The sequence below is a fragment of the Pseudomassariella vexata genome (genome assembly GCF_002105095.1).
Source record: "Pseudomassariella vexata strain CBS 129021 chromosome Unknown BCR38scaffold_6, whole genome shotgun sequence".
NCBI lineage: Eukaryota > Fungi > Ascomycota > Sordariomycetes > Amphisphaeriales > Pseudomassariaceae > Pseudomassariella > Pseudomassariella vexata.
This window is the reverse complement of record NW_024467961.1, coordinates 1,702,354-1,726,078: the sequence shown is the minus strand read 5'-3', so window position 1 is coordinate 1,726,078 and position 23,725 is coordinate 1,702,354. Positions and strand designations below refer to the sequence as shown.

At 51.1% G+C, this 23,725-nt stretch overlaps 7 protein-coding genes and 1 non-coding gene across 8 annotated transcripts; 4 read left to right on the top strand and 4 right to left on the bottom strand.

The window, feature by feature from the left end:
- Positions 1 to 320: 320 nt before the first annotated feature.
- On the bottom strand, positions 321 to 1,113 carry BCR38DRAFT_408982 (uncharacterized protein; the record flags this gene model as incomplete). The annotated part of the gene is made up of 3 exons (XM_040858327.1): positions 321 to 494; positions 535 to 628; positions 869 to 1,113. 3 exons carry the CDS (start codon positions 1,111 to 1,113, stop codon positions 321 to 323), a joined length of 513 nt encoding a protein of 170 aa, XP_040716417.1.
- A 332-nt stretch (positions 1,114 to 1,445) lies between these two features.
- BCR38DRAFT_341568 (uncharacterized protein) lies at positions 1,446 to 4,582 on the top strand (the record flags this gene model as incomplete). Its single annotated transcript, XM_040855880.1, has 3 exons — positions 1,446 to 1,562; positions 1,622 to 4,063; positions 4,115 to 4,582. 3 exons carry the CDS (start codon positions 1,446 to 1,448, stop codon positions 4,580 to 4,582), a joined length of 3,027 nt encoding a protein of 1,008 aa, XP_040716416.1.
- A 1,259-nt stretch (positions 4,583 to 5,841) lies between these two features.
- Positions 5,842 to 7,981, bottom strand: BCR38DRAFT_341778 (putative efflux pump antibiotic resistance protein; the record flags this gene model as incomplete). Its single annotated transcript, XM_040855893.1, has 5 exons — positions 5,842 to 6,737; positions 6,797 to 7,197; positions 7,244 to 7,325; positions 7,384 to 7,565; positions 7,641 to 7,981. 5 exons carry the CDS (start codon positions 7,979 to 7,981, stop codon positions 5,842 to 5,844), a joined length of 1,902 nt encoding a protein of 633 aa, XP_040716415.1.
- A 1,170-nt stretch (positions 7,982 to 9,151) lies between these two features.
- On the top strand, positions 9,152 to 11,733 carry BCR38DRAFT_341692 (fungal-specific transcription factor domain-containing protein; the record flags this gene model as incomplete). Its single annotated transcript, XM_040855887.1, has 5 exons — positions 9,152 to 9,312; positions 9,405 to 9,731; positions 9,791 to 9,821; positions 9,899 to 10,385; positions 10,436 to 11,733. The coding sequence occupies 5 exons, from the start codon at positions 9,152 to 9,154 to the stop codon at positions 11,731 to 11,733; spliced, it is 2,304 nt and encodes a 767-aa protein (XP_040716414.1).
- A 1,427-nt stretch (positions 11,734 to 13,160) lies between these two features.
- On the bottom strand, positions 13,161 to 15,377 carry BCR38DRAFT_340991 (uncharacterized protein; the record flags this gene model as incomplete). The annotated part of the gene is made up of 3 exons (XM_040855832.1): positions 13,161 to 13,250; positions 13,312 to 14,447; positions 14,501 to 15,377. The coding sequence occupies 3 exons, from the start codon at positions 15,375 to 15,377 to the stop codon at positions 13,161 to 13,163; spliced, it is 2,103 nt and encodes a 700-aa protein (XP_040716413.1).
- Positions 15,378 to 16,832: 1,455 nt separating this feature from the next.
- BCR38DRAFT_457462 (uncharacterized protein) lies at positions 16,833 to 17,818 on the top strand (the record flags this gene model as incomplete). The annotated part of the gene is made up of 3 exons (XM_040862044.1): positions 16,833 to 16,890; positions 16,942 to 17,103; positions 17,157 to 17,818. The coding sequence occupies 3 exons, from the start codon at positions 16,833 to 16,835 to the stop codon at positions 17,816 to 17,818; spliced, it is 882 nt and encodes a 293-aa protein (XP_040716412.1).
- A 396-nt stretch (positions 17,819 to 18,214) lies between these two features.
- BCR38DRAFT_t170 lies at positions 18,215 to 18,286 on the top strand. Its single transcript has one exon. It is a non-coding gene; the product is annotated as a tRNA-Glu (tRNA).
- A 2,495-nt stretch (positions 18,287 to 20,781) lies between these two features.
- On the bottom strand, positions 20,782 to 22,343 carry BCR38DRAFT_194118 (uncharacterized protein). The gene is made up of 4 exons (XM_040854034.1): positions 21,937 to 22,343; positions 21,661 to 21,746; positions 21,272 to 21,567; positions 20,782 to 21,218 (listed from the first exon to the last, which is right to left on the bottom strand). Exons 1-4 carry the CDS (start codon positions 21,945 to 21,947, stop codon positions 21,039 to 21,041), a joined length of 573 nt encoding a protein of 190 aa, XP_040716411.1. The 5' UTR covers positions 21,948 to 22,343; the 3' UTR covers positions 20,782 to 21,038.
- Positions 22,344 to 23,725: the final 1,382 nt, after the last annotated feature.

Here is a 23,725-nt window from a genome sequence, read left to right as displayed (position 1 = left end):
CCCTTGAGCCGTGTGAAAACCTCACGCGTTCGCTAGTTTATACTGTCTGCAGTACCTCGCGTAATTTTTGTCGCCTATGGACCCCGGGTCTTTACGAGGGATTGTTTCAGGGGGCTTGATATGTTCAAAATGTCTGGGTTGGAAACATCCTAAGTATCTTGCAGTATGTTAGATGCGAGTACGTTAGTTATGTGTACGGCTGAAGGGGCCCTTGCCAGTTCACACACTTTGGGCCCGAGGCTCTGTATGGACTTCCAGCACTGCCCAGGAGGTCAACGAGTTCCACTTTATTGTGTGTGAGTGTTTTGGAGCTCAGCTTGTTAGTTGTTAGTGTTCGTGTCCCATTGATAACAAGCCCAGTTGCCGATCCAGAAGGCAATGTACATGTCCTTCCTTTCGTTCTTATGAGTTGGTCCTTGGCTCTTGGTTTCATGGGGTGGTTCATAATGCAGCTCACACTCGCACCGAATCCGTAATAGTGTTGTAAAGCAAGTCTGAAGAGCTGAATCAAAGCTGGAAATGATATAGGCTTACAAGAACTGGTGCACCCACCGAGATCTGGCACTGGGTTTTAGCTCGGCATTCGATCAGACACTTCGGCTCTGTGAATTGTTTCGGGCCGAAAACGCTTGATGAAAAATATCAAGAAGTTGACTTACAGTTAAAGAGTTTGAGAACTGGCCATTGTATACTAACGCATGAGGCGGTGTGATTCGGTTATATAATGAACACATTAGAAAATGAAGGCTTCTCGTGAGAAATTCTTGCGATGTGGTCAAGAACTTTGCATCCTGCTGATTTGTCTCGGGTCATGGTCTCAGATAAATTCAGCCTCAGGAGCATCGACGAGTTTCCTACTCCAGCGTACTTAGTATGATAACAGACCATAGACCATCGGGGCAGATACCTCTCGACGATCCGTGCTCCCCCGAGGAAACTGCCTCGATCATCCCAGCTTTTGGAGGCCCCATCAGCGCTGACCAGTGCCCCGCTTGCCCGCCTCAAAAAGAGGAACCGCAAAGGTGGATCGAGTCCCGCATGGAACCACTTCGATTGCGACTTCCGAATCGCGTCGCCGCCTTGGGCTATTCCTACAATTAATTCATGGACCATGGTGAAGGTACCTTAGTTACCAACATCTATACTCCGGAATCACTAACCCAACAACCTCCTGGCCAGGACAAAGAACCAGTCAACCATTCAACATCCTTCAACTACGGGTTTGCTACGTCTACTCTCCAAGCATCAATCTCCACCTGACGTGTGGTCTGCGTTACGCCTTCTCAGAATCGTAGGCTTTTTATTCCGTCCTTACAATTTCTGATTATAGGTGCACCGTATCTATTTGGCTGCAAGCTCAAGAGGCGCGACCTTGCATCTGTCGCCAATCATTTACATCCTTCCGGCACAGGCACGCCCCAAAGCTTCACGGCATCCCCTGCACGATGGCTGCTACTACCGACACAGAAGCTCTGTCAGCCGCTGGGGCTGCCTCTGCCCCCATGAAAGCTGGGAACATCCTCGACTTGCCTGAGGAGGTCAAGAAAGAGATCGTTGGGCACGTACGTTATGTTATTCGCAATGCGCCTTGCTTCACTGGATGACTAACTAAAGGACTTAGTGCTCGCAATGCGATCTGATCTGTCTTTCCATCGTCTGCAAAGACTTCCACGAGCTTGCCGCTGCCCAACTGTACCGTAACTTCCACATCGTGTTTCCCGACGAAGACGACCCCAGCTTCGACTCGCCTATTGATGGTTTAGCTGGTGGGCTCGACACGTTCGTGACCAGTGAATACAACTATGCGAAACATTTGCGCGATCTGTCGCTTGACACGCTCTCGTCGGGGAACAAGGCTGAGATGGCCTATAAGCCGTACCTATATAGCGTGAGCTGTGGCAAGTTTATGAACACATTGCTGCTTCTCACACTACGAAAAGCCAAGCTTCTTGACACTTTCAGGTGGAACATTCGTGTCGAGCTCAGCAGGCCGGTCTACAAGGCGTTGCATGACATCCCGACACTAAAGCATCTACTTGTGCGCATGCAGGCGGGTCCTTCGCTATACGAACCGCCACCACCCCTTCCATACTACTCGCTTCCGTCGCTGTTTTCTGCCTCACAATGGCCTGATGCTGTACCTCAGTTTCCACCTTTGCAGATGAACTTCAACGTTCCCGTCTCTACAACGTTGCCAGTGACTATGGCGGGCTTGCCTCCTCCGCTACCGGGCACAACAATTACATATGGACCGCCGCCGATCCTGGGACCACCCACACCTATTTACAAGCCTTCTGTGAAAAGTAAATCGAAGACACCACCCGGATCGCAACCCCCTACACTAGGCGGGTTCAAGCAATTGGAGAGTCTATCGATTCTGGACATTGACAACCTCGACGACGTAGATGAGATCAAAACCTCTGTGCGGAACTCGGCTTCCACATTGAAGAAACTGAAGCTTTCCTTCTCGGACGGCCTCGCTACGCAGGCAAGAAGGCCATGCGTCGACATGGACTCTAATGAATCAGATGACGACGACGATGACTTTCAAATCATTCCCATGCACAGTTACGATGATGGGAATAGTCCACACAAGGCCTTTCACGCTCAGGAAGAACGCAAATCTCAAGAGGGGTTTCTAGGGCGCATCTTCGAAGTTGAACCCGCTGGCCCCCGGATCCAGAAGTTGGCATCGAAAAAGAAGAAGACTAAGGAACCGACGTCCAAAACCCCCGGCAGAGAATATATTGATTCTATGCAGGAAGTATCTGGGCGTTTGCTCGGAAGCATCCACGGCACCGGCGATCTGACACAGGCTCAGCAGGACATATTGGATATCATTGTGAAGGCTGCGAAGAAGTACGTTGATGCAGAAGAAAAACACGCCCCAGCAGAGCCCGGTGCGAACTCAAAGGAGAACATCAAGCCGGGCTCAAACTCAAACTCGGGCCCCGAACAGAAAACCATGGGAGCGGCGGGTACTTCAAAAGACGGCCAGGCATCATCTAGTTCTGGGCTTTTTGACAACAAGACAGCCAAGTCGAGAGACGACGAAAATGGTGCAAAACCCGAAGATATTGATGTCACTGCACCACCTGACGAGCAACTGACCGTGGAAGCACAAGAAGACGCAAGCTTTGGTGCTACAACAAAGGACGATTCTTCCCCTGCGAGCACTTCAGTTGCGACGCCAATGGCGACAGACTCGACGGAAGAGGGCACATCTCAGGCCATCTCCCAAGCGGTAAGCATGGATGTCTATCAAGCTCCCATAATTTCTTTGGCTCATGAAGCCAATTACGTCGACATGTTCACTGATGATATCACACTCAAGGCTCTCAATGACGTGTTTAACAAAGATATGGCCGATGCTCTGAACGAGCAGTTGGGGCATAAGCAAGAGAGTCTCGAACTTAACATGACCGATGTCCAACATGAACTGAACGTATTGGAGGCCGAAATCACGGAAGGTCAAGATGACCAGGATACCCCTGGTACCCAGGATAGTCCGCCGCTGGATAGGCTCGACGTCAAAGAAGAGTTGCAGCGTCAAATCAGCGCGTACGCACGAGGGACCAGAGGCATTTCCCTTGATTCTCTTAGCATCCACCTCATTCCCGTCAAGGCTTCTGTGCTGGGGCGCGCAATCGACCTCCGGTCCCTCCGCAGGATTACGCTCCTGAACGTTGGGAATCAAGTGCCAATCTGGACCTTGATGGCTAAGGAGAACAAAGTCCAACCTCTGGCATTACGCAAGATTTTCACCGATCACGTCTCTCAGCCTTTTCTGCATTTGGTATCACAACTCGAATGTGTCACAGACTTGTTCATGCTAGAACGAAACCAAAAGCACAAGCCTGAAAGCTTTGCGCCGAAATCCAAAGTGACTCTGGAGCAGATCCGGAAGTATGCACTTAGGAAACACATGGCGACCATGAGGCGTCTCCTTCTCAGGAATGAGGCTGATCATTCCTGGGATGTTGACGAAAGGACGATAAAGCTGATCTGCAAACGAGGGAAAGTACTCGAAGAATTAGCTTTGGTTATGGGCATCAGGGCTATTGTGAGTCCCCCGACCAATTTTAGCAACCGAAATACTAATATATCATCCCAGCACGCTTTCTTGCAGCATATATCTGGTCTCATCAAGCTCCGCGCTCTGCACATCATCGCCTTTAGAAACGAAGATACATGTCTGTCTGTCATGCGGGAGACACGTCACTTTATAATCGACACAGTCTCTCACTATCCTCAATTGCAACTTGAGTGGATCTCAATGGGTGACGAGGATAAGGCCGAACGCATTATTCGCAAGACGGATGCACAGAAGAAATCGAAGCAGGACAAGGACAAAGGGAAGGGCAAGACAACTGCCAACGATCTGGATGCCAAGCCAAACTCAATCAATCCTTATCCCATACTCCCTGTGGATGGCCTGGACGTAGCGGAAAGTGAAAGTGAGGATGAAGATGACGGGCTGGTACAACCTATGCTCAAGTTAGACCTGATCGACAATATTCAATTCTACGACGTCTGGGGGGTGCGGATTTTCAAGAAAGAGGTCCTGTCAGCACGGCTCTGAGGAGGGTCTGTCTTCCATATAGCACCGGAGCACGAGGTAATTTGGGGTCAAGAAGGCGCCGCGCGAGAGTCTTTGGTGGGCAGTGACTCGAACAAAAGGTCGACAATGGTGCGAATTACATGCACCTCTGACGTCGGATATACTCTAGACTGGCATTCATTTCGCATGGCGTAAGCGAGCATCGCGGCATAGCGAGGACCATGGCATACAGGAACTTTCTCTACCTGTCGGTTATATACCATATTTTGTTTCAATACAAAGCGATCTGTTTCCTAAATTTGTGGGCATTTTTCGAAATTGTGCCAGAGTTGTCAGGAGGCCATGCCCTCCTTTTCGGGTGCAGATCAACCAAATGAGTTCAGAAACCCGATCTTCATCCCCGGGCACAAGACTTACTCACTGTAGCAATGCCCATATACGACTTGTTTCTGATCCATTTCCGGACATGGTATTTACCTCCCTTCATAAATACCAAATTTGTCATTGTGGGTCGCTTATACACCTCAGAGACGAGACTTCAAAGTATTCACTGCCCCTTATGAGCTGGAAACAAGCAGGGTGTGCTTTTTCGGACATGGAAATCCCTCGACTTTTAGTACAATCCCACGGCTTAGCAGCAAAGCTACCCACCCCATGGGAGTCTGTCGGTCGGTACAGTAAGACAAACGCACATATACCGACCGGAGGTCAGTCCATTAATAGTAGCCGGCATGCAGCCTAGGATAAAACAACAGCAAGGGTTCTACAGCCTCCTGTGTACTACGCCCGATGTGTATGCGGCACAGCTGTCTGTGCAAGGCCTACTGAGTCTTGGGACCGGCGAGCTCATGGTACGGAACTTCGTTGGTGATACTGCTTGCACTGCCTAGTTCCAGAGAGCATTTATTCTGCGGGAGGCCGCCGTCTAGTGCATACAACGTATCCTGATAGGTTATCTCTAAAGGTGTTTGAGAGGTGGATGAAGTGTATGGCATAAGCTCTGGCGATGTAGCCTTGCCCCCTAGTCCATAAACATATGTGTGAGTAAGTGTTGTTATGTATTGGCGCCCTGAGCTGTGGCGTGCAATTCTATAAGTCGTACAAGTCGCTCAGGGAAATATATTCATCATTGAGTAGTAGGGTTTGGGTTTTAGAGCCTGAAATAATATGGTTTCTATCTGTAATCTGAACATGCTTTCTTCATGTATTCCGCAGCTGGTATCATTCTTCCACATACGCCTTAACGCCTGATTCATACAACACACCGCTATATTTGCATTTTACTTGTGTGATGGTGTTTGAGCCAAGTCTAACTCTTGAAATTGGTCCCTTGAAGGCTCGAATGGTTCAGCGACCAGTGTATCTGCCGCAGATTGCCTTGCACTCTGAATATCGTGAGGCTTGGAGAGTTCAGCACTGTACACAGTGGATGTTTCGTCAACTGGATTGGCAGACTGCTCTAGGGATTTGGGGGTGGGAATTCGAGGTGGTTCGATGTCAGATATGGCTTTTGTGGATTGCATCCCCTCTGGCGGGTCACTAGAGCCAGGGCTAGCCCTTGGCGGTCCCGTCTTCTTGATATTCTTCCACTCCATGAACAGGGCGGCAACAGTACCGACAAGTGCAACCCCCATCCCGCAGAGAAAGATTCTCGTCAGGGCGTGGTTGTAAATCTCCAGGACAGCCTGGCGGTTTTCGGCGGGCACCTGGTTGACCAGGTCGGTGGCACCCTCACCGTTGACACTGGAGGGGTCGAGGCCAGGAATGCCAGCCAGCTGGTCCGCCAGTTGGTTGCTCAGCAGATTTTGACCGACGCTGGTGAAGATTGCACCTCCGAGTTGCTGGGCGAAGAACATGATGGAAATGCCAATGGGGATATCAGGCTTTGGGAGAACGGCTTGAGCAGCAAGGCCGGATGCCTGCATGCCGATGCCAAGGCCGAAGCCAGTGATTAACTGGTATCCAATCCAATGAGAAGAACTCTCATGGACCCTGAAGGTGCTCATAAGTCCTTGACCGACAGCCATGACACTAGGACTCATGAGCATGGCAGGAACATAGTATCCAATCTTTTGGGTAAAGGCTCCCGACATGATACTTGCTACGACCAGACTGAGAACAAATGGAAGCGTGTAAATACCGCTCTTGACGGCACTTACACCCTGAACTACCTGAACTGAGGTTCAAAGTTAGCCTGACGGCGTCGATGGTTGGAGTCGGGGGGCTTGCACTTACACCACAAAGGTACGAAGTAAATGGACATCAACATGGAACCTGCAAGGGAAAACATGAAGAAAGTCCCGGCCAAGATGCTTCGCTGGGTGATGACCCGAGGCGGTACGGTCGCATTGGGGTTGAGAATCTGCACTGCTGTAAAAGCGAGAAACAGGACGGCGAAGACGACGAGCAAAGCAATAGCACGGGCAGAATTCCAGGCGTACGTGGACCCTCCCCATTGCAAAGCCAACAGGAGACTGACGATGCTGGGAACAAAAAGGAAAGTGCCAAGCGGGTCGAGCCGTACGACTTGTTCCCGAACCGTTGCTGGTGGCGTCGTCTTGACGGGAATCTTAAGGATCAGCATCAGGCAAGCAACTACCACAGCACCAATGGGCAGATTGATGTAGAAGCACCATCTAGAGCACGTTAGCATAGATCGGACCTTGGGTCGATGTTACGAACCTCCAGGAAACGCCGTCCGTAAAACCTCCACCGATCAAAGGACCCATAACTGAAGCCAGACCAAACACAGTGCCGAAAATGCCTGGTATAGGTGTGTTAGCTGATGGGCGCCATATGACATCGGAAGACTCGCAACTCACCCTGAAACATGGGTCTCTTCCGGAGGGGAATCATGGGGATCATAATGATCATGACACCGGAGAAGATGCCGGCGGACCCGAGGCCGGCGACGGCGCGACCGATGATGAAGGCAGTGGAATTCGGGGCGGCACCACAGATGACGGAGCCGATCTCGAAGATGGCCACACACCAAAGGAAGGTTCTGTCAACGGGGTTAATTGTGCTCACACTAGTGACGCCACAGCGCCAGCGACGGAATACGAGTAGGTGAACGTACCTCTTGGTCTCGTAGAACTTGTAGACTCGGCCGAAAATCAATTGCGACGCAGAAGTAGTCAACTGATACGCCGAGCCATACCAACCAACATCGCCCAGGCTCTGGAAATCAACCGTGATTTGGGGAATGGCGGTACCGATGATGGTGCGGTCGATGGCCACCAGGAACAAAGCCAGGAAGATGCTGATCAAAACAGCCCAAAATTTCAGCGTCTTGGGCTTGAAGTTGTCTTCTGACTCATCCACCTCTGGCTTTGCTTGGGCCACCTTCTCGACATCATGGCCATCACCGGCGGGCTGCTTGGCTGGCGGGATCTGGGCTGCAGACGAGGCAGCGGACATGGTCAATTCAAGGTTTGGAGAACAGACCGGAGGGATCAGTAAGCCAAACGGAACGAGGGCACTTGACGGTGGCTATAACGAGTTGCAAGCTGCTGGTGAGGGGAATCAACGAAAGCTAAATTTGAGTCATGGCATATGCGATATAAAGCGAAGGGCAGGGTGTCAAGATGGAAATATCGAGAGGCAGTCCCCCAGGGCACAAACAGTAGATATACGATGGCCCCCAGATCCATGTCCGCTCCGTTGCGTCTTGCACACGCATCTCGCATCTTGTCGGGCATCTGGACCCTGCAAAACATGGCAGTCGGTCATCCAAAAGCCTCTTACACGGGAATGTAGCGTGCTCTGCGTTGGGGACCTCCGAGCGTTACCCGTCTACCCGTCTTGCATACATGCTTTTGATTCGGCAGCCCTGATGCGACAGCCAGTTACATCAAGTAGTCAAACACAACTAAGCCTCTTTGGGCAGTAGCCTTATTCGCTAGTAAGCATTGGTTCGGCGGGCAAACGCTGGCTTCGGGACCGAAGTGAATCTGGAAGCTAATCTCGTCTTCATGTCGGTCGCGACTGCCCTCAGCCATCACTTCCCAGTCTCGGGCTTTGAAGGCTCGGTCGTGGATGCCCGGTCTTGCATGTCTCCACGGCTGTTCGTCACCGTTCATTTACTACCATGTGCCCATTTCTCATAACCTTGCAACGCTCCAGGTTCTGCGCGTCTTGCCTCGATTTGCTTTTCAGGGTATGGACCTCTCAAACTGCATGTAAGGGCAGGACTCCGGTTGCCTCCGGACAAGCAAGAAGCAACGCGCTATTGGTGTGGTAATTGTCGGTTCAATCCTTCAGGTCGTATCAAGTAAAATCTCATCCGTGACTCTCGCTTGTTGGCCACAGTACTATTGTTTCCCCTTCTTTTTAATTCAACGGGTCGTATACATCCCACGACTCCGCCATCCCATCGATCGTCCGCGTGTGGGACTTACTACTCTCGAAGGTAGCGAGTCGGTCCCGAGACCCTCCAGCTTCCCCCATCAGCCACCCTCGCTTGGCGTGCATAGCCAGTGCTAGCCCATCTACCCCATATGTTGCAACTGATGATTGATCCATAACTCGACTCATCTCGGTTGCTGCACGCACTCTCTAGTCGTTTTCGGGGCCGGTCCACCACTGATCATGTCAGATACGGCCGACTCCAACCCTGGCGATGGCGATTCATATAGACAAACCTCGTCTCCGGGCCCGAATTCCTCGATTCCGGCCAACTTCTCCGTCTCCGATCTCTCAAATGCCATGAAGGTTACCAGAGGCCATTCTTGTGTCTTGTGTCAGCAGAGGTGAGTGTCCAATCCAAAACTCCACACAGCATGTCAGCCACCGCCACTTTTAAGTAACCAACAAGACGCTCACATATATGTTGCACCCAAAGGAAGGTGCGTTGTGACAAGAGCAAACCCTGCTCCAACTGTGTCAAGGCCGGTGTCGAGTGTCGGGTCATACCTCCTCAGCCTCCGAGGAGACGGAAGAAGCGCATTGCTGAAAGAGATCTGGTGGAGCGGCTCAGAAGATATGAGACTCTGCTGGCCCAGAACGGCATCGAGTTTGACGGCTTGGGACCCGACGTGAAGATCACGGATCCGGGAACAGCCCAGGAGGGAGATGAACTGGATGCGGACTTCGTGAGAATCAAGGAGTCGCCCGCCGCCGTTAACCCCGAGTTGATCTCCTCCCCAGGCGAGACCCCCCATATGCCCAAGTGAGCAGAGTCGTCTAGATAGTGTATTATTTGAGGAGGTGCTGACAAGTTGCCATCAGGACTTTCAAATGGTTTCCGTTCCAAAAAGAGGTTTGTTGCCCCCCGCACCGCCCCCATAAGGAATAGCACAAACTACGGAACACAAATCTAACCGTCAGGTTTCACAGTTCCGCTCCGCAGAAGACATGCTTAGGGACTCATCGGAAGAAGACGATATTGGCTCGTCTATTAACGAAGCCTACGACAAGATGTTTGATAACTCGGACGGCTTTCCATTCGTTATAGGCAATTCCTCCCAGAGCGTTACCGACAAACACCCATCTGCCATCCAGATATTCCAGCTGTGGCAACTGTATCTCAACAACGTCAACCCCCTTCTCAAGGTGACCCACACCCCGACTCTTCAGGGCCGCATCATTGAGGCCAGCGCGAACCTGGAGAAAGTGACCAACAGTCTTGAGGCCTTGATGTTTTCCATCTACTTCATGGCCATTATCTCGATTTCCGACAGTGAGGTTCAGGAGACGTTCAACGAAGAGAGGCCCGTGCTTTTGCATCGATATTATACTGCTTGCCAGCAGGCGCTGCTCAATGCTGGATTCATGCGGACACCAGATTTGACGCTTCTCCAGGCGTACTTGCTGTATTTGGTGCGTCCCCCATCGTGCCTGCCTCGAACCCTGCGCCTAATGTGATCTAGCTAGGAATACGGCAGTACGTAGATCCTCGGCACCTGTTCTGCCTCACTGGTATTGGCGTCCGGCTTGCATATAGGATGGGACTTCACCGGGACGGGGCTCAGTTCAACTTGTCCCCGTTCGAGGTGGAGGAGAGGAGACGGCTCTGGTGGACACTTGCTGGATTCGATAGGCGCATTGGGGAGATGACGGGTTCAACCATCACCGCCATTTCCAACGGTGGGGACTGCAAACTTCCCCTCAACATCAATGACGCCGACCTTCATCTCAACGCCAAGGATCCTCCTACGTCGCACATGGCCGCCACCGAAATGATGTTTGCCTTGACGCGACTTGAGTTCTCGAAGGCACCGGGAAGTGACAAGATGAGGTCTATGACGACGCAAGGTAACAACCTACAGACCGTCACGAATCTTGCTGATCATCGATTGGACACCTACCTCGAAGGTTTTTCGTCCCATTTGGAAGAAACATATCTCAAATATTGCGACCCAAAGGTCCCTATCCACTACTTTAACCTGATGATGACTAGAGCTATGGTATGCAAACTGAAAATTATGTCTGGCTTCTTCCGAGTTGCCCTCACCACCCCATCTCCCCTTCCTGCGCAGGAGAGCGAGGCGCTTTTTATCGAAGCCATCAAAATGATCGAATACGACACCATGATCCAAGCCAATGAGAGTCTGAAAGGCTTCCTGTGGTACACGCTCATGCATTTCCCCTTTCCGGCCTACATATGCCTCATCACCGATTTACGAACTCGCACAACCGGGGAGTTGTGTGAACGAGCGTGGCAGACAATCTTCGACAACCACGAAATCAGGCACATGACCAAGAAGACGCGCAGCCCCATGCATTTGGCCTTTAGCACACTATTCGTCAGAGCCTGGGACGCGCGGGAGGCGGCCGAAGCCCAGCTGGGCCGCACCATAGCTCCGCCGCGGCTGATCACGACCATGAGACAATTTGTGGCCCGGATGGGCCCTAAGATCAAGAGAAAGACGCCCGATCCGGCCAACCGCTCTCCATCTCAACCGGCCGTGGCAGCTGCCTTCTCGACACCTAGACCGCCGCAGGCTCAGATCCAGGCGGAGCCCACCCTGCAGTTGTTCCCAGACAATAGCCTATGGGCTAGTGTCCCGGACGTAGTCGCCAACCGGCATTATAACGCCGCGTTCCAGGATGTCGACCTCGGCGGCGAGATGGATTGGCAGTTCTTAATGACGCAGTATGGCGGGTTTATGCCGCAACCGGACATGTCCAATTTGCCCGTGGGCCAGGGCGGGCCATGGAACTGGAATTAACTTGTACAACGCAGGACTAGACGCCCATGCATGATATGCATGATTTGTATAGGAGCTTAAATTGTAATTAAACCCAAGTGTACGAAGACGTCTCGCTGAACAGCAAATGGTTAGACCCAGCTTCGAGCCACGGCTGTCTGATGAATGTGTTTGTGTGATTCGACGAGATTTCAGATCCTTGTTGCATCAGAATCCAATTATACCCACCTGCTACCACCCATATCTGTCAGATAGGGCACCTGGTTCCTAGGTTCAGAAATAATATGGCACTAGAGAAGACTAATGTCACTTGAAGTTCAGAAGGCGAAAGGAACCCCTTTCCCAAAAGTAACACCAAAGTTACTGTCCACTTAGGGGTCAGACACCTGAACAATGTACCTCCGACATGTTCTACAGAATCTATAAAAGACAGAGCAACGGGAGTTCGCGAGAACAGAGAACACAGAGAACAATACACCTCATTCATATACAATCTTACGCACTTCTGACTACTCGATTGGACACACGTGATATTCGACAATATCAGACATTCATGGCTATTCTTACCTTGCTAGCGTGGACCTATTTTCAACCGGTGTTCACAAAATACGGTTCCCATGTGCCCAGCCGAACGTAGCATACGTTAGACCAGCATTAACTTACTTTCGTGGCTACAAATCTCACGCATTCTTCACTGTAACGTCGCGGCATTAGTTTATGGAGAAGGGATGCCTTTTATGGTCCCAGAGCGGGCTGACGTGTGAGGACATAACTATCGTAGCATCGCAAGTACTTCGGTAGCCGTGGATGGACGAATGTGGTACCCTCACTGATGGGCCCCTCTTAGAACCATGCTCTAACCAATGTTGGCGGAGTATTTGAAAGCGTTAGATATAGAGCCATTCACGAACAACCGTTCAAGGAACAATTACAGTTTGCCTTTGCTACACTGCATATTATACACAGACCCGCAACCAAGCAATTAGCTAAAGAACGGCCAACCTCACTAGACTTTTGGTGACACTCTCTACTCATGTGAGCATGGCCCTGCTAAAAATAAAATGGTATCCTATGATGGATTCCGTCCTTTGTGCCCCATTACCAACCACTCCATCGCCTCGTGCCGCGCTATACAGAAAAAAACAAGTTCGGTCAAATAGAGAAGAACGAATCACCGCGATGCTCTTTGCTGCTGCGCCTGGATCAGCTGCAATTCGAGCGGGAAGGGACTCCACTACGACTTCAGCGCTTCTTGGCACCTTCCATGCTTCCGCCTTTGTCAAGTTACGAATATCAATCAAGTACAATCCCTCAGTGTTGTCCCGGGCAAGCCGCCCAAGGCCTTCGTCCGCTTCGCGGCGTCAACGTAGGGGAGAAAAGTCCGGCTTGGGAGAAGAGGGAACTGCATTAGTAGAACATGGTGAAGAATTTCATGAAGCAGTCGGCGTCTAGCTCGACCCATAGGCCTCTGCTACCTCCTTCTCGTACTTCTGGACGAGGCCTTTGCGGTTAAGCTTCTGGGCCGCGGTGACAAGGCCCTAACTCATCGTTAGCTGCAGTACATTACCATCGGACATCTTAGTTAACAAGATTACTCACGTTCTGTGGTGTCCATTCCTCGTCGGAAACGACAACACCGTCGATGATCTCGATTCCTGACAGACCACCCTGTCGTCCTGCACTCTGCAGCTCCCTCAGCACCGCACCTTGCAGCTTCTTGTTGTGCACGAGTTCTTCGAGACTGCCATCCAGGACACCAATCGACTCGGCCAGCTTCTTGAGTGCCGGTTCCATCGGTACAATAATGGCGATGGGCTTCGCCTTGGTCGGCTCGGCGTAAACACAAATGTTGGCGACAACGGTTGCCGAGCGGTAAATGGACTCCAGCTTCTCGAGCGCAATATACTCGCCGTTCAGCGTCTTAACCAAGTTCTTCTTTCGGTCGATCAGCTTCAAATGGCCGTTGTGGTCCCACTCGCCAATGTCACCCGTCCTGAACCAGCCACCTGGTGCGATAGCCTCGGAGGTTTCTTTTTCGTTCTTCCAGTATTCCTGCATGACAGAAGGACCGCGGATCCAGACCTCACCTTGGGCATTAGGCTTGTTGATCGCATAGTAGCCGGCGTCAGGGAAATCAACCAGCTTGACCTCGATACAGGCTGGCATGGCACCATGGGACTCGCTCGACCATTCCAAGGGGTTCATCAGCGTACCCATGGCATTGGTTTCAGTGAGGCCGTAACCAATGATCATGGGCGCGATGGCCATGGAGATGAATCGCTGCGTATCTTTGGCAACCGGTCCACCACCGTTCATACAAAGCTTCAATCGACCACCTGTGGCAGCCTTGATCTTCTTGAACACAATGGCGTCGAGAAGCCCGGCGCCTGGGAGGCCCGTTGCCATCAACTTGTTCTTGGCCCATAATGCGCCCCAGAACATGTGCTGCAGGATTGGACTGCCGGCACCCACCTTGGCAGTGATGCCCTTCTTCACGTTTTCCCACACAGCAGGGACGCCGACCAGAATCGAAGGCTTAAACTCGCGGATATCACCGGCGCAATGTCGAACCGACGTGTCCGACAGGGTCTTCGGGTTGCCGTAGCCCATGGTCGATCCCCAATACAACGAAGCATTCTCAAAGACAAATTCAAGAATGTGCGCAAGAGGAAGGTAGGTCAAGACGCCATCGCCGGGGCCAATGAATGGCTGCACCACAACACTAACACCAGCGACTTGTACTGATTAGTTTTCATAGCAAGCCCCGACGGGTTGATGAGAAACTTACCCGCAGCAATGACGTTGCTATGCCTCAAGGGTACGCCCTTGGGCGTACCGGTCGACCCCGAGGTATACATGATGCAGCAGAGGTCTTCCGGAGTGGGCGGGACCGGGTCGAAGGGGTTATCCTCGCCCAGCTGCTCTAACTCCTGGAAGCTGAGAACGGTGATGTGGCTGTAGTTCTTCTTGAGGCTGTCGATATGCTCCTGCTTGACCTGATTCTGGTTGTTCCAGATGACGTAACGCACCGCGGTCGCATCCTTGAGGACGTTGCTTAGGGTCGGCAGCAGATGAGGGTCCAGGAAGATGGCCTTGGCTTCCGTTGCTACCATGGAGTGTCTCAGGCCCTCCTGGCCAAGCGTGTCATATGCTGTGACAATGGGCATCGACTGCGAAGCAGCGGCGTGTGACATGGCCAACCAGTGGGAACTAGTCGCGGCAAAGATGTGCACCCGGTCACTCTTCTCCATGCCCAGCTTTCGCAGGCCCGAACCGACGCTCAATACTTGCTTCTCGTATTCGTTGTAGGTCAAGTACTCGTACGCGCTCAACTCGAAGAAGGTCCATTCCTTGTCGACTTCTTGCTCGACGCCGTCGATGGTCTTCTTGACCTTCTTGGTTTCAAGATGGGTGCGGACCAGACGGCGCGAGCCCAGTGCTTTGGAATTGCCATACTTTTCGGCACTCACGCGCAGCAACTCGTACGTTGTGGATATGTTGTCGGCAGGTTTGTCGATGAGGCCATCGGCAGTCAGCGGGTGTCGGCGGGGGATCGTCTCTCCCTCGACGGGCTTGCAGTCGGGGGACTCGATGGAGAAGGGCGCCACAGCTGTCACCTTGGGCTGCAGCGCCATGTTCCGGAATTTGGCCTCTTGCCACGACATATTTGCGGGCTGCGGTAACAAAGAGCAGTACTGTTGGGGAAGCTGCAGCAAGTAAGGGGGGGTTGTGTGGATGTCTCGGTTTGGCGGGTGAAGTTTCAAGGTAGATGGAAAGGATAAAGCTCGAAGTCGCAGGGACGAGACTGGTCACGACAGGGAGGTAGGTTGGCCAGCTATATCTAATCAGTCTATGAATGCGCGCCTAGCCGAAAGCGCGTGCGTGACCCAAGTGCTAACGAGAGGACAATATGAGAGAACCTTATGGAGCGAGTTTCGCCAAAGCCATCCAGGTTTCCAGGTCTGGGTAGATTTCTTGGACCTTGAGTGGACTGGCTTGGCTCGAGCTCTCTCAACCGCAGCGCCGATGAAGATGACGGGTTGTCATCTAAAATGTCAAGGGCGGGCCCATGCATTCATTGTCAAGCGGTAATCGCTGCCGAGAAGCCAATTCCGGTGCCGCTATGTCCAGACAGGCTAAGCGTACCTTCTGCAAAGACGACAGACCCAGCTTCCAGGCTCTCCGAGCTTGGATTGGAGCTGTTATCTCCACCTCTTGGAATACATTCACACGAGACAACGTAAATGGCTGTCCAAGAATTCGGGCGTCACTCAGCCTTCAGCCAAGAGAGGCTGTACTGCTAGACCACGGGCTGGTCGGATTGGAGCATAATGCGGACGACAGACGCTTCGGCACCTTCGTCTTGCGTTATTGTCACCCTGCCAAAGTAGACAAGGGCCAGTGAATAGATCCCAGTCGTGTGACCCAAGCTCCCGCCATGCGGGGACAGTGAGTTCCAATAGGTAAAGAGATTGTCCTGCAGGTTAAAATGGCGTTGCAACTTGGAACAAGTTTTACGGTACTTCCATATTGGTCATCCAATACTCTACCCTCCTGATAAGTGCCTTGAGGTCTATTATCCCAGCTTCTGCATGCAAACCCCCTGATCCGGTTTGGTGGATTATCTTGACACGCAATTCCTCGAAGTCGGCCACTTCTATACTCCTCTTGCCAGACCGCGGCGACTGAGTTCGCGCCGTCATAGCGTACGCGATCAATTCGGGCTTAGGAAACTCTAAACACGGCCACGGAATGTGAGAACCTCTTATTTGCTTTTCCAACTGTCCTGGCCGAGGTTGTTTCCATATTATTCTGGAGCTTGTGAAGACCACATGATAGGCTTGGCATAAACTCGACGCATACGAAAGAGCAAGGGAGAAACCAGTATATTCGCGCGTTCATGGGGGTTGGCCGAACGATGAACTTCCATCATTGCTCTGGATCCGTGTGATGGCGATGGAACAAACAACTGGCCTCCTTTGCATACCGCTTGGACAAATTCCAAACTGTCGGGGGCAATGACAGGTTGAGAGCAACTCCTTCGGCCGATGCACATGCTTACCCCATGGTTTCTAGAAATTTCCCTGTCACCCTCCCCCACCCCCAACCAAGTGTCAGAGATGGCTATACGTACGCTACTGGAAAGTCTCGGGCCTGAAATAGAGGATCCTGAAGAAGGTAAGACTCTCCACGCGGACATAGGTGGCTGGACTAACAAGCCGATCATAGAAACGTTCCTTCTCTTTAGCCGGGACATCCCGTCGCAAGACCTAGGGTTTGTAGACTCGCGCGCGTCCACGCTTGATCTAGTAATTGCCGACAGAGACTATGTAATCCATCAATCACCTGCTGTCCTATCATCAAAGCGTGCAGGAGGCACGACAGGGGCGGGTCAGCTCATTATCCTTCCTAATTCACAATCGGTGTTGCTAACATTGATGTAGTTTTGTGGAAGATCACGCCTATGTTTTCTGAATGGATTGTATCTCCAGAAAACCCCCTATGGAAAACTGGGGCTCTGAACTCGTCGTCAAGCGTCATCGAGCTCGGGTGTGGCATCTCGGGACTCGTTGGCTTGGTACTCGCTTCGACTATATCGCGGTACGTGCTCACAGACCAGCCATACGTGTCCAAGTTGGTGGAAAGCAACCTGAAGGAGAATGAAGTCAAGTCCCGCCCCTCGGCTTCTGCATCACGGCGCAAGGGAAGGACAGCGGCGGTCCCACCCAAAAGTAACTTGACTTTTACTCCGCTGGACTGGGAGTTGGATGAGGTAACGTCAAATCTCACAGGGGCCGTCGATGTCAAGAGCTTCGATGTCATCATTGCCTGTGACTGCATCTACAACGATGCGCTGATTCAGCCATTAGTGCAGACATGCATGGCGTGCTGTCGGCTTCGGGTGTCGGATGATGGGGCTCAAACGACATCGCAACCGGCTATCTGCATAGTCGCCCAACAACTCAGAGACCCAGAGGTATTTGAAGGTTGGATTCGGGAGTTCCACCGATATTTTCGCACTTGGCGGATCCCTGAGTCGGCGCTTTCGGTTGCGTTGGGATCAAATAACGGTTTCGTCATTCATGTAGGTATTCTACGAGAATGAATGATCAACCCGAGAAGCGTTGAGAAAGCAGGTGGCCATGTTCCAAGAGAAAGTGAAAGTAGCGGCGCATTCACTTTTTATGGTGAGTGGAAGAAGTCTCAAACGCTGAAGTGCGAAGCAAGCGCTCGGCAAACCACCTATTGCGATTAATCGTCGTCCATAACCTTGGTCTTGAAGTCAGGGAAACTGCTTGGCTGGGACTAGCTGATCCGGTTTCCTAGGTTCACCTAGCTTACATTGGGGGGAAGGAACGTTCTGTTGGACATCTGGGAAGGCAAGGCACCCAGCATTGGAAGCTACCTTACCTCGTTGACAACCTCATAACTGCAAACAGCGCGTCTGCGCTTCAATAAACGGAGATGATCTTTGCGTTTCAACAAACGAAAAGAATAAACATCCCAATTGGTGTAGTGGTGAGCATGCTAGATTCTCATTCTGGAGACCAGGGTTCAATTCCCTGATTGGGAAATACTCTGCGGTTACTGTGAGTATTTTTGTTTCTTCTCGCCGACCAACCATTCGCTTCAATCCAAAGTGTTCACCCAGAATACTAAATACCACTAAGATAGCCTTTAACCTCTGGGAATTTGAACTTGAGCTACTTCACTATTTTGGAAGCTTTCAGACAATAGATTGTATATAAGATTATGGACTTTGCTGCCGTTCGAATAGTCATTTGCCTCGTCTCATACATTACAACCACAGGTAGTCGAGGCGTGGGGCCCAATGTAACCCTGTTCTTGTCCCTATATCGTATATTCACTGCTGCGGACTACAAAAAGAAAAGAAATTGGACAAAATGGGAAACCCGCGGCATACATCTGTTCCATCACCCAAGTCTGCATAGAGCTGTCATTAACGATCTATATAGACAAAGGCATCGGACGACAATCTATAATGACCTCCTTGGTTGCTTGCTAGTCTAGCACGTGCTGAGTTACGCTGAGCACATGATACTCGAAGTTAAATACCACAATTGCATCAATATAAATCAACTTGATGCTCTACTGTAATCAACTAACTAGTAATGAAGGATATATAAGTAGGGCCAGAGGTTCCCACCTCGAAGAGCACCCTCTCACCGGCTTCTCTACTGTCTGTTCTCGCCCTTGTGTCCTACCTTTTCTTGTGAACAAGGTTCACGTATTATTCATCTCTCGTCCAGCTATCCAGGGGGTCGATCAGGTGCAAAGTTTTAAGTATCGAACCGCTTCGATTGGAGTTCATCTAGTAAGACCTTGGAGCCGATATGTTTTGACAACCACTCATATCAAAAGTCTAATTTAGGCTTTAACGCAATGTCTGCCGTTTGAGTCATCTCGAAGTCGGGTTTCTGGTACGGGTGGGAGAAATCGTGCCACCCTCTAGACAATCGTTTCTCCCGTGTTCAACCCTTCTGCCAGTATAATCATCTCTTGCTATTTCAAGGGCCACAATCCATCACCCGCACATGGTGTGGCCCTGTACGATGGCGGGAAGTAACGGCACAGGCTAACGTCAAGTAACTTCGGATGAACGAGTTTCAATTCTCCCTTCATCCAAAAGCCCTCCGCACGAAGGTACAACTGCTTGGCCGTCTATTCGGTGGTGAAACCGGACTCCGCACTCCTCCTCGTGGGATCACCCGGACTCGTCAAGACACGAACACAGAAACTCACAAGAGCATACATGCCATCTGAAGAATTCCGATCCTTCCTGAACACGTTGTTCATTAATGGTATGAATCGCTACTGGCTTTGCCAGGCTGGTCGTGCTTACGGGCCCTATGGGGCTAAATTCGATCATATAGTATGCTCACGCTTTAGGTAGGCGCGCGGGCCTTATATCTTATCTAATCCTCGGTATTGTACCGGTGCATTATCCGACATCATCTACAACTTTCGTTTCAATTGACCTATCAGCTCGACTCACCTTGGCCTCGAGTCAGACCAAATATCATTAAAGCAGCTGTTTGGTGGGCTTGTTTGGCAATTGACCGGAATTCGGCTGTTAAAAAACTCAAGAGTATTAAGTCGACTTGGGGGCATTGTTAGGAATATGCCCTGCAACTGTTCAGGTTAACTATGTAGTTCATGTTATCTCAATTTGCTCTGTGGCACCCAATCCATCAACTCGCGTAGGCGTTTCATATAGCTGCAAACCAATTGCTGTCTGTTAACCAGCACAAACGCCAACAGTAGGTATATTACTTTCCGCAGAAGACACAACAAGCGGGGGATCATACAGTTGTAAACTATGCATACAGGTGAAACAACTTCGTTATTCCTGTATACTACACCGGAGTATCGGGTATCCCAAATGTTCCATCCTGGGGGTGTCGTTTATTCTATCCTCCGCTTAATATAAAGGTTGACTTGTCAGTCCTGCACTTCTTATTCCACGAAGTGCGTTGTTCCGGTTCTCTCTATACGTTGAGCACCCATCGTTGCTACTGAATAGTATGATTAGAAATCTTCTAGACAGATATTAATATCCTTTGGCTTGCCTGCAGTAGATCGATGTTAATTGAATACGATGTCTTGTGAACATGCCTCAATGATTGCGTAAGGGAGTAGCTTGTAAATTGCAACTCAACTCTCCATGAAGACGTCGCACGAGCGCGGTCGAAGGTTATTTGGGTTCGGGGTGGAGATCGCGTCATGGGTGTCCAAGTTCTGAGAACGGACGCTTGAGCACATCCTCTTCCCAAATCTGGAGTTGCCAGCATCCTCTGCAATGCCTCTGCGATGCATGACGTACACCGAGACTAGGGAGGAAGGGAGAGAGGAAGCTTTGATGAAGGCTGAGTACCCTTGGCTCGACAAGTAGATCCCCGCGTGTTCAGCCCATACTGAACTGCACTGAATGTTCGTTTATGCGCTCCAGGATCGTGCAGATTGCGAAGAGACGAGCGAACGGCAAACCGAGACTAGAGGGGTGTTTGGAACACTTGGCAGAATCATATTTGTATCCTGTCTCTTGGTTATGCAGGATTTAGACGTAGAGAACAAGCCAAGTTGGAATCCGCGGGAAGAAAGATAATATAAGAGCCGTCCGTTCATCCATCCATCCATTTGGTCCTCTCTTCTCTGTTTGGAGGATGGCCTTTTCTGGCATCGTCATCCATAACCATAAGCTACTCCCCGCGTTCTGAGCGCATCATTTATTTCCTCGCGTTTCTACTCACTTCGTTGTCCGACCTGCTGTTCCTCTCGTCCCACACCGCGGCCATGGAACGCGTTCATACTAGGCCATCGTAAAGGGAGAGGGCGGACACGATAGTCTCGTCGCGTTTGCTGCCCTCCTTGAATTCTTCCATGTCTAGACTCCCGTTCTCATCCTTGTCCATCATGCGGAATATCTTCTTCACACGCTTCTCGGGGGTATCTTCGTCTTCTGGCAGCTTCACCATGGAGCCGACCTGAGGGTTCCACGTCAGTTCCTGGGGTATGCACTCATAGGCTCCAGACATACCATTTTGTAGATCGCCTCGACAATCTTGAGCATCTCATCGTAGCTGATCTTGCCGTCTCCGTCGATATCGTACAGCTGGAACGCCCAGTCGAGCTTGTCCTCCATCTTGCCACGGCTGGTAACGCTCAAGGCGCAGATGAACTCCTTAAAGTCGATGGATCCGGATTTGTCGCTATCGAAGACGTTGAAGACATAATCGGCGAATGATGACGGGTCTCCGAACGGGAAGAATTGGCGGTATATCTTTTGGAATTCTTCCTTGGTGAGCATACCCGATGGGCAGTCCTTCAAAAAGCCTGCAATGATCCAAATTGTTAGCGGCAAGATTGAAAGACACGAGCTGGCCCGCAAGGCCGCGCTTCAGTCGAAGCACTCTATGCCCTACTAACCCTTGTACCATTGCTGCAGCTCCTTCTTGTCAAAGTGAGTCGATTTTTGGAGTTCGGCCAGCTGCTCCTGCGAGAGCTTGGATTGACTGTACCTGGCATGTTAGCCAAACTCGTGCTCGAAGTGGCAGCAATGCAGTGAGGGCGGTTGCGCGTCTTCGTGTGTGTTTGATGAGCGCTTGCGCATCTGCTGCGCGGCTAGGCCACGACCGAGACCGACCCGGCCTGTTGTCGCAAAGCGCGCATATATGCCGGAGGCTGGAGAAATGGCAGACTCACGATTTCCCCATTTCGCAAGCAAGTGCTCCAACTAGTTTTGGGTCGTGGTGGTGTGTTTGCTAGGTTGCAGATGAGTTTGCGACGTGAATGCGACGGTTGTGGAGGTGGGGATAGATGTGCAACCGTCGGAGATGATGAGGAATGTTATGGGTTATGGCTTGATCGTCATGTATCGCAACAAGCAAATCTTGGGCGCCAAGTCGCGGTGATCGCCGTGGGTACCGCAGTTTAGCTGTAGCCTGCGTATGTTATCTCAAAAGTAGATTTACTGATGCACGCAACTTTGTTTCAGGAACGAGGCTGATGAACAGGCAGAAAGACTAAGCCGCGCCGCTGACAGACCAAGTTGGAACCTTGACAAGACGGGATGAGGCTAGAAGGACGCTGTTAAGAATTTATGCGAGGCTCGGACGAGGGACGAGGCAGGCGAAGGACAAGCCTGGCAACCCTGGATATTGTATCGCAACCGCAAAGCAATCCTGTCCTGAGAATTGATAGAGGTAATTGCAGTGAGTTCTGGCCGAGGTGTTGACGCCGCTCGAGCTGGGCCTGGACTCTTGGGTTATGGAGGGGTGACGGAGGTGGGCGGCGAAACCTGGCGATGTATTTGTCGTGGGGACTCGTCACGCCCGTCTCGTCTCCCGCTTCTCTGGCCAATGCTCAGCTACACGCGCGTAAGGACCTTGTGACGTCGCGCGATAGGAGCAGGGCCGAGGAGCAAAGATGTGTGCCTAGTGATTCAGGTGGGGAGCACGATTATCGTTTTCTTTAGTTACGAAGGCAGCTGAAAGCAAAACGAATGAATGTATCAATACTGCTTGCAAACGCCAACCTGTGCCAATCTGTCAGTCTGTCAGTCAATCAATTGTTTTTTATCTACATTAGCGGGGTTGACTGAGTTGAGGCGGCCCAGCATTCTCACGGTTTCAAGGAAGCAGGACCCGCTGCCCTTCGCACTCGCGCAATTGCCAAAAGCTATCCAATGGCGTGGAGCAACAACCTCCAATGCTGACATAATGGGGCTGTGTAAAATTACGCTAAACTGCGTCAGGCTAGGTGCGCAACCATTCATCTATGTATCTACCGTATTACTTCTCGGCGCCGAGCTTGTCTTGTCAGTGTCCTGGACCCAAGCTATATTCAAGGAACGTGTGCCGCACAAGAAGTAGTGGTCATCATCCAGGTGGAATGAAGCGTGTGCGTAACCAATTTCATACCAGCCTCTTGCACTGGTGCATTCGCTTTGCCGATATTGTGCCTGTCTATTCCACTGTAGTATCAAGGTACCCCGAACTACTCCATTCGATGCAGCTAACATCGCCAAGCTCATCACCAAGCTTTCGGAACTGAGCCTCAAAATGAGGCTATGTCGCCAATAGCAACCTTGACAACAATAGTATATATACAGCCGATTCTGTGTCGAAATGGTATATACTCAAAAGAATAGTGGAGATATTCTTATTATGATGACTCGAGGAGGCCGAGTTCTAGTGTTGACCTCTGATGATGCTATTTGGGCAGAGTCCCCAAACTCAAACGATGCCCCTAGTAATTGAGATGGACCACGCGCTGTCTTGCTGAGTAGAGGGGTTTGTGGACAACAGGTTGGCTGCTCACAACTGTTGACCCAAGATTCTTTGTCGCATCGTTATGCGAAACAACACTCGAGGCATGCCGGATGAACTGCAAGGTTCGAATCTCCATCCGTCCTCATGTTTTGGTATGCACTACTAGCAGAAAACGAATTGCCGTCCAAGAAATTGTGGGCCATGAACCGACTCCATCCTTG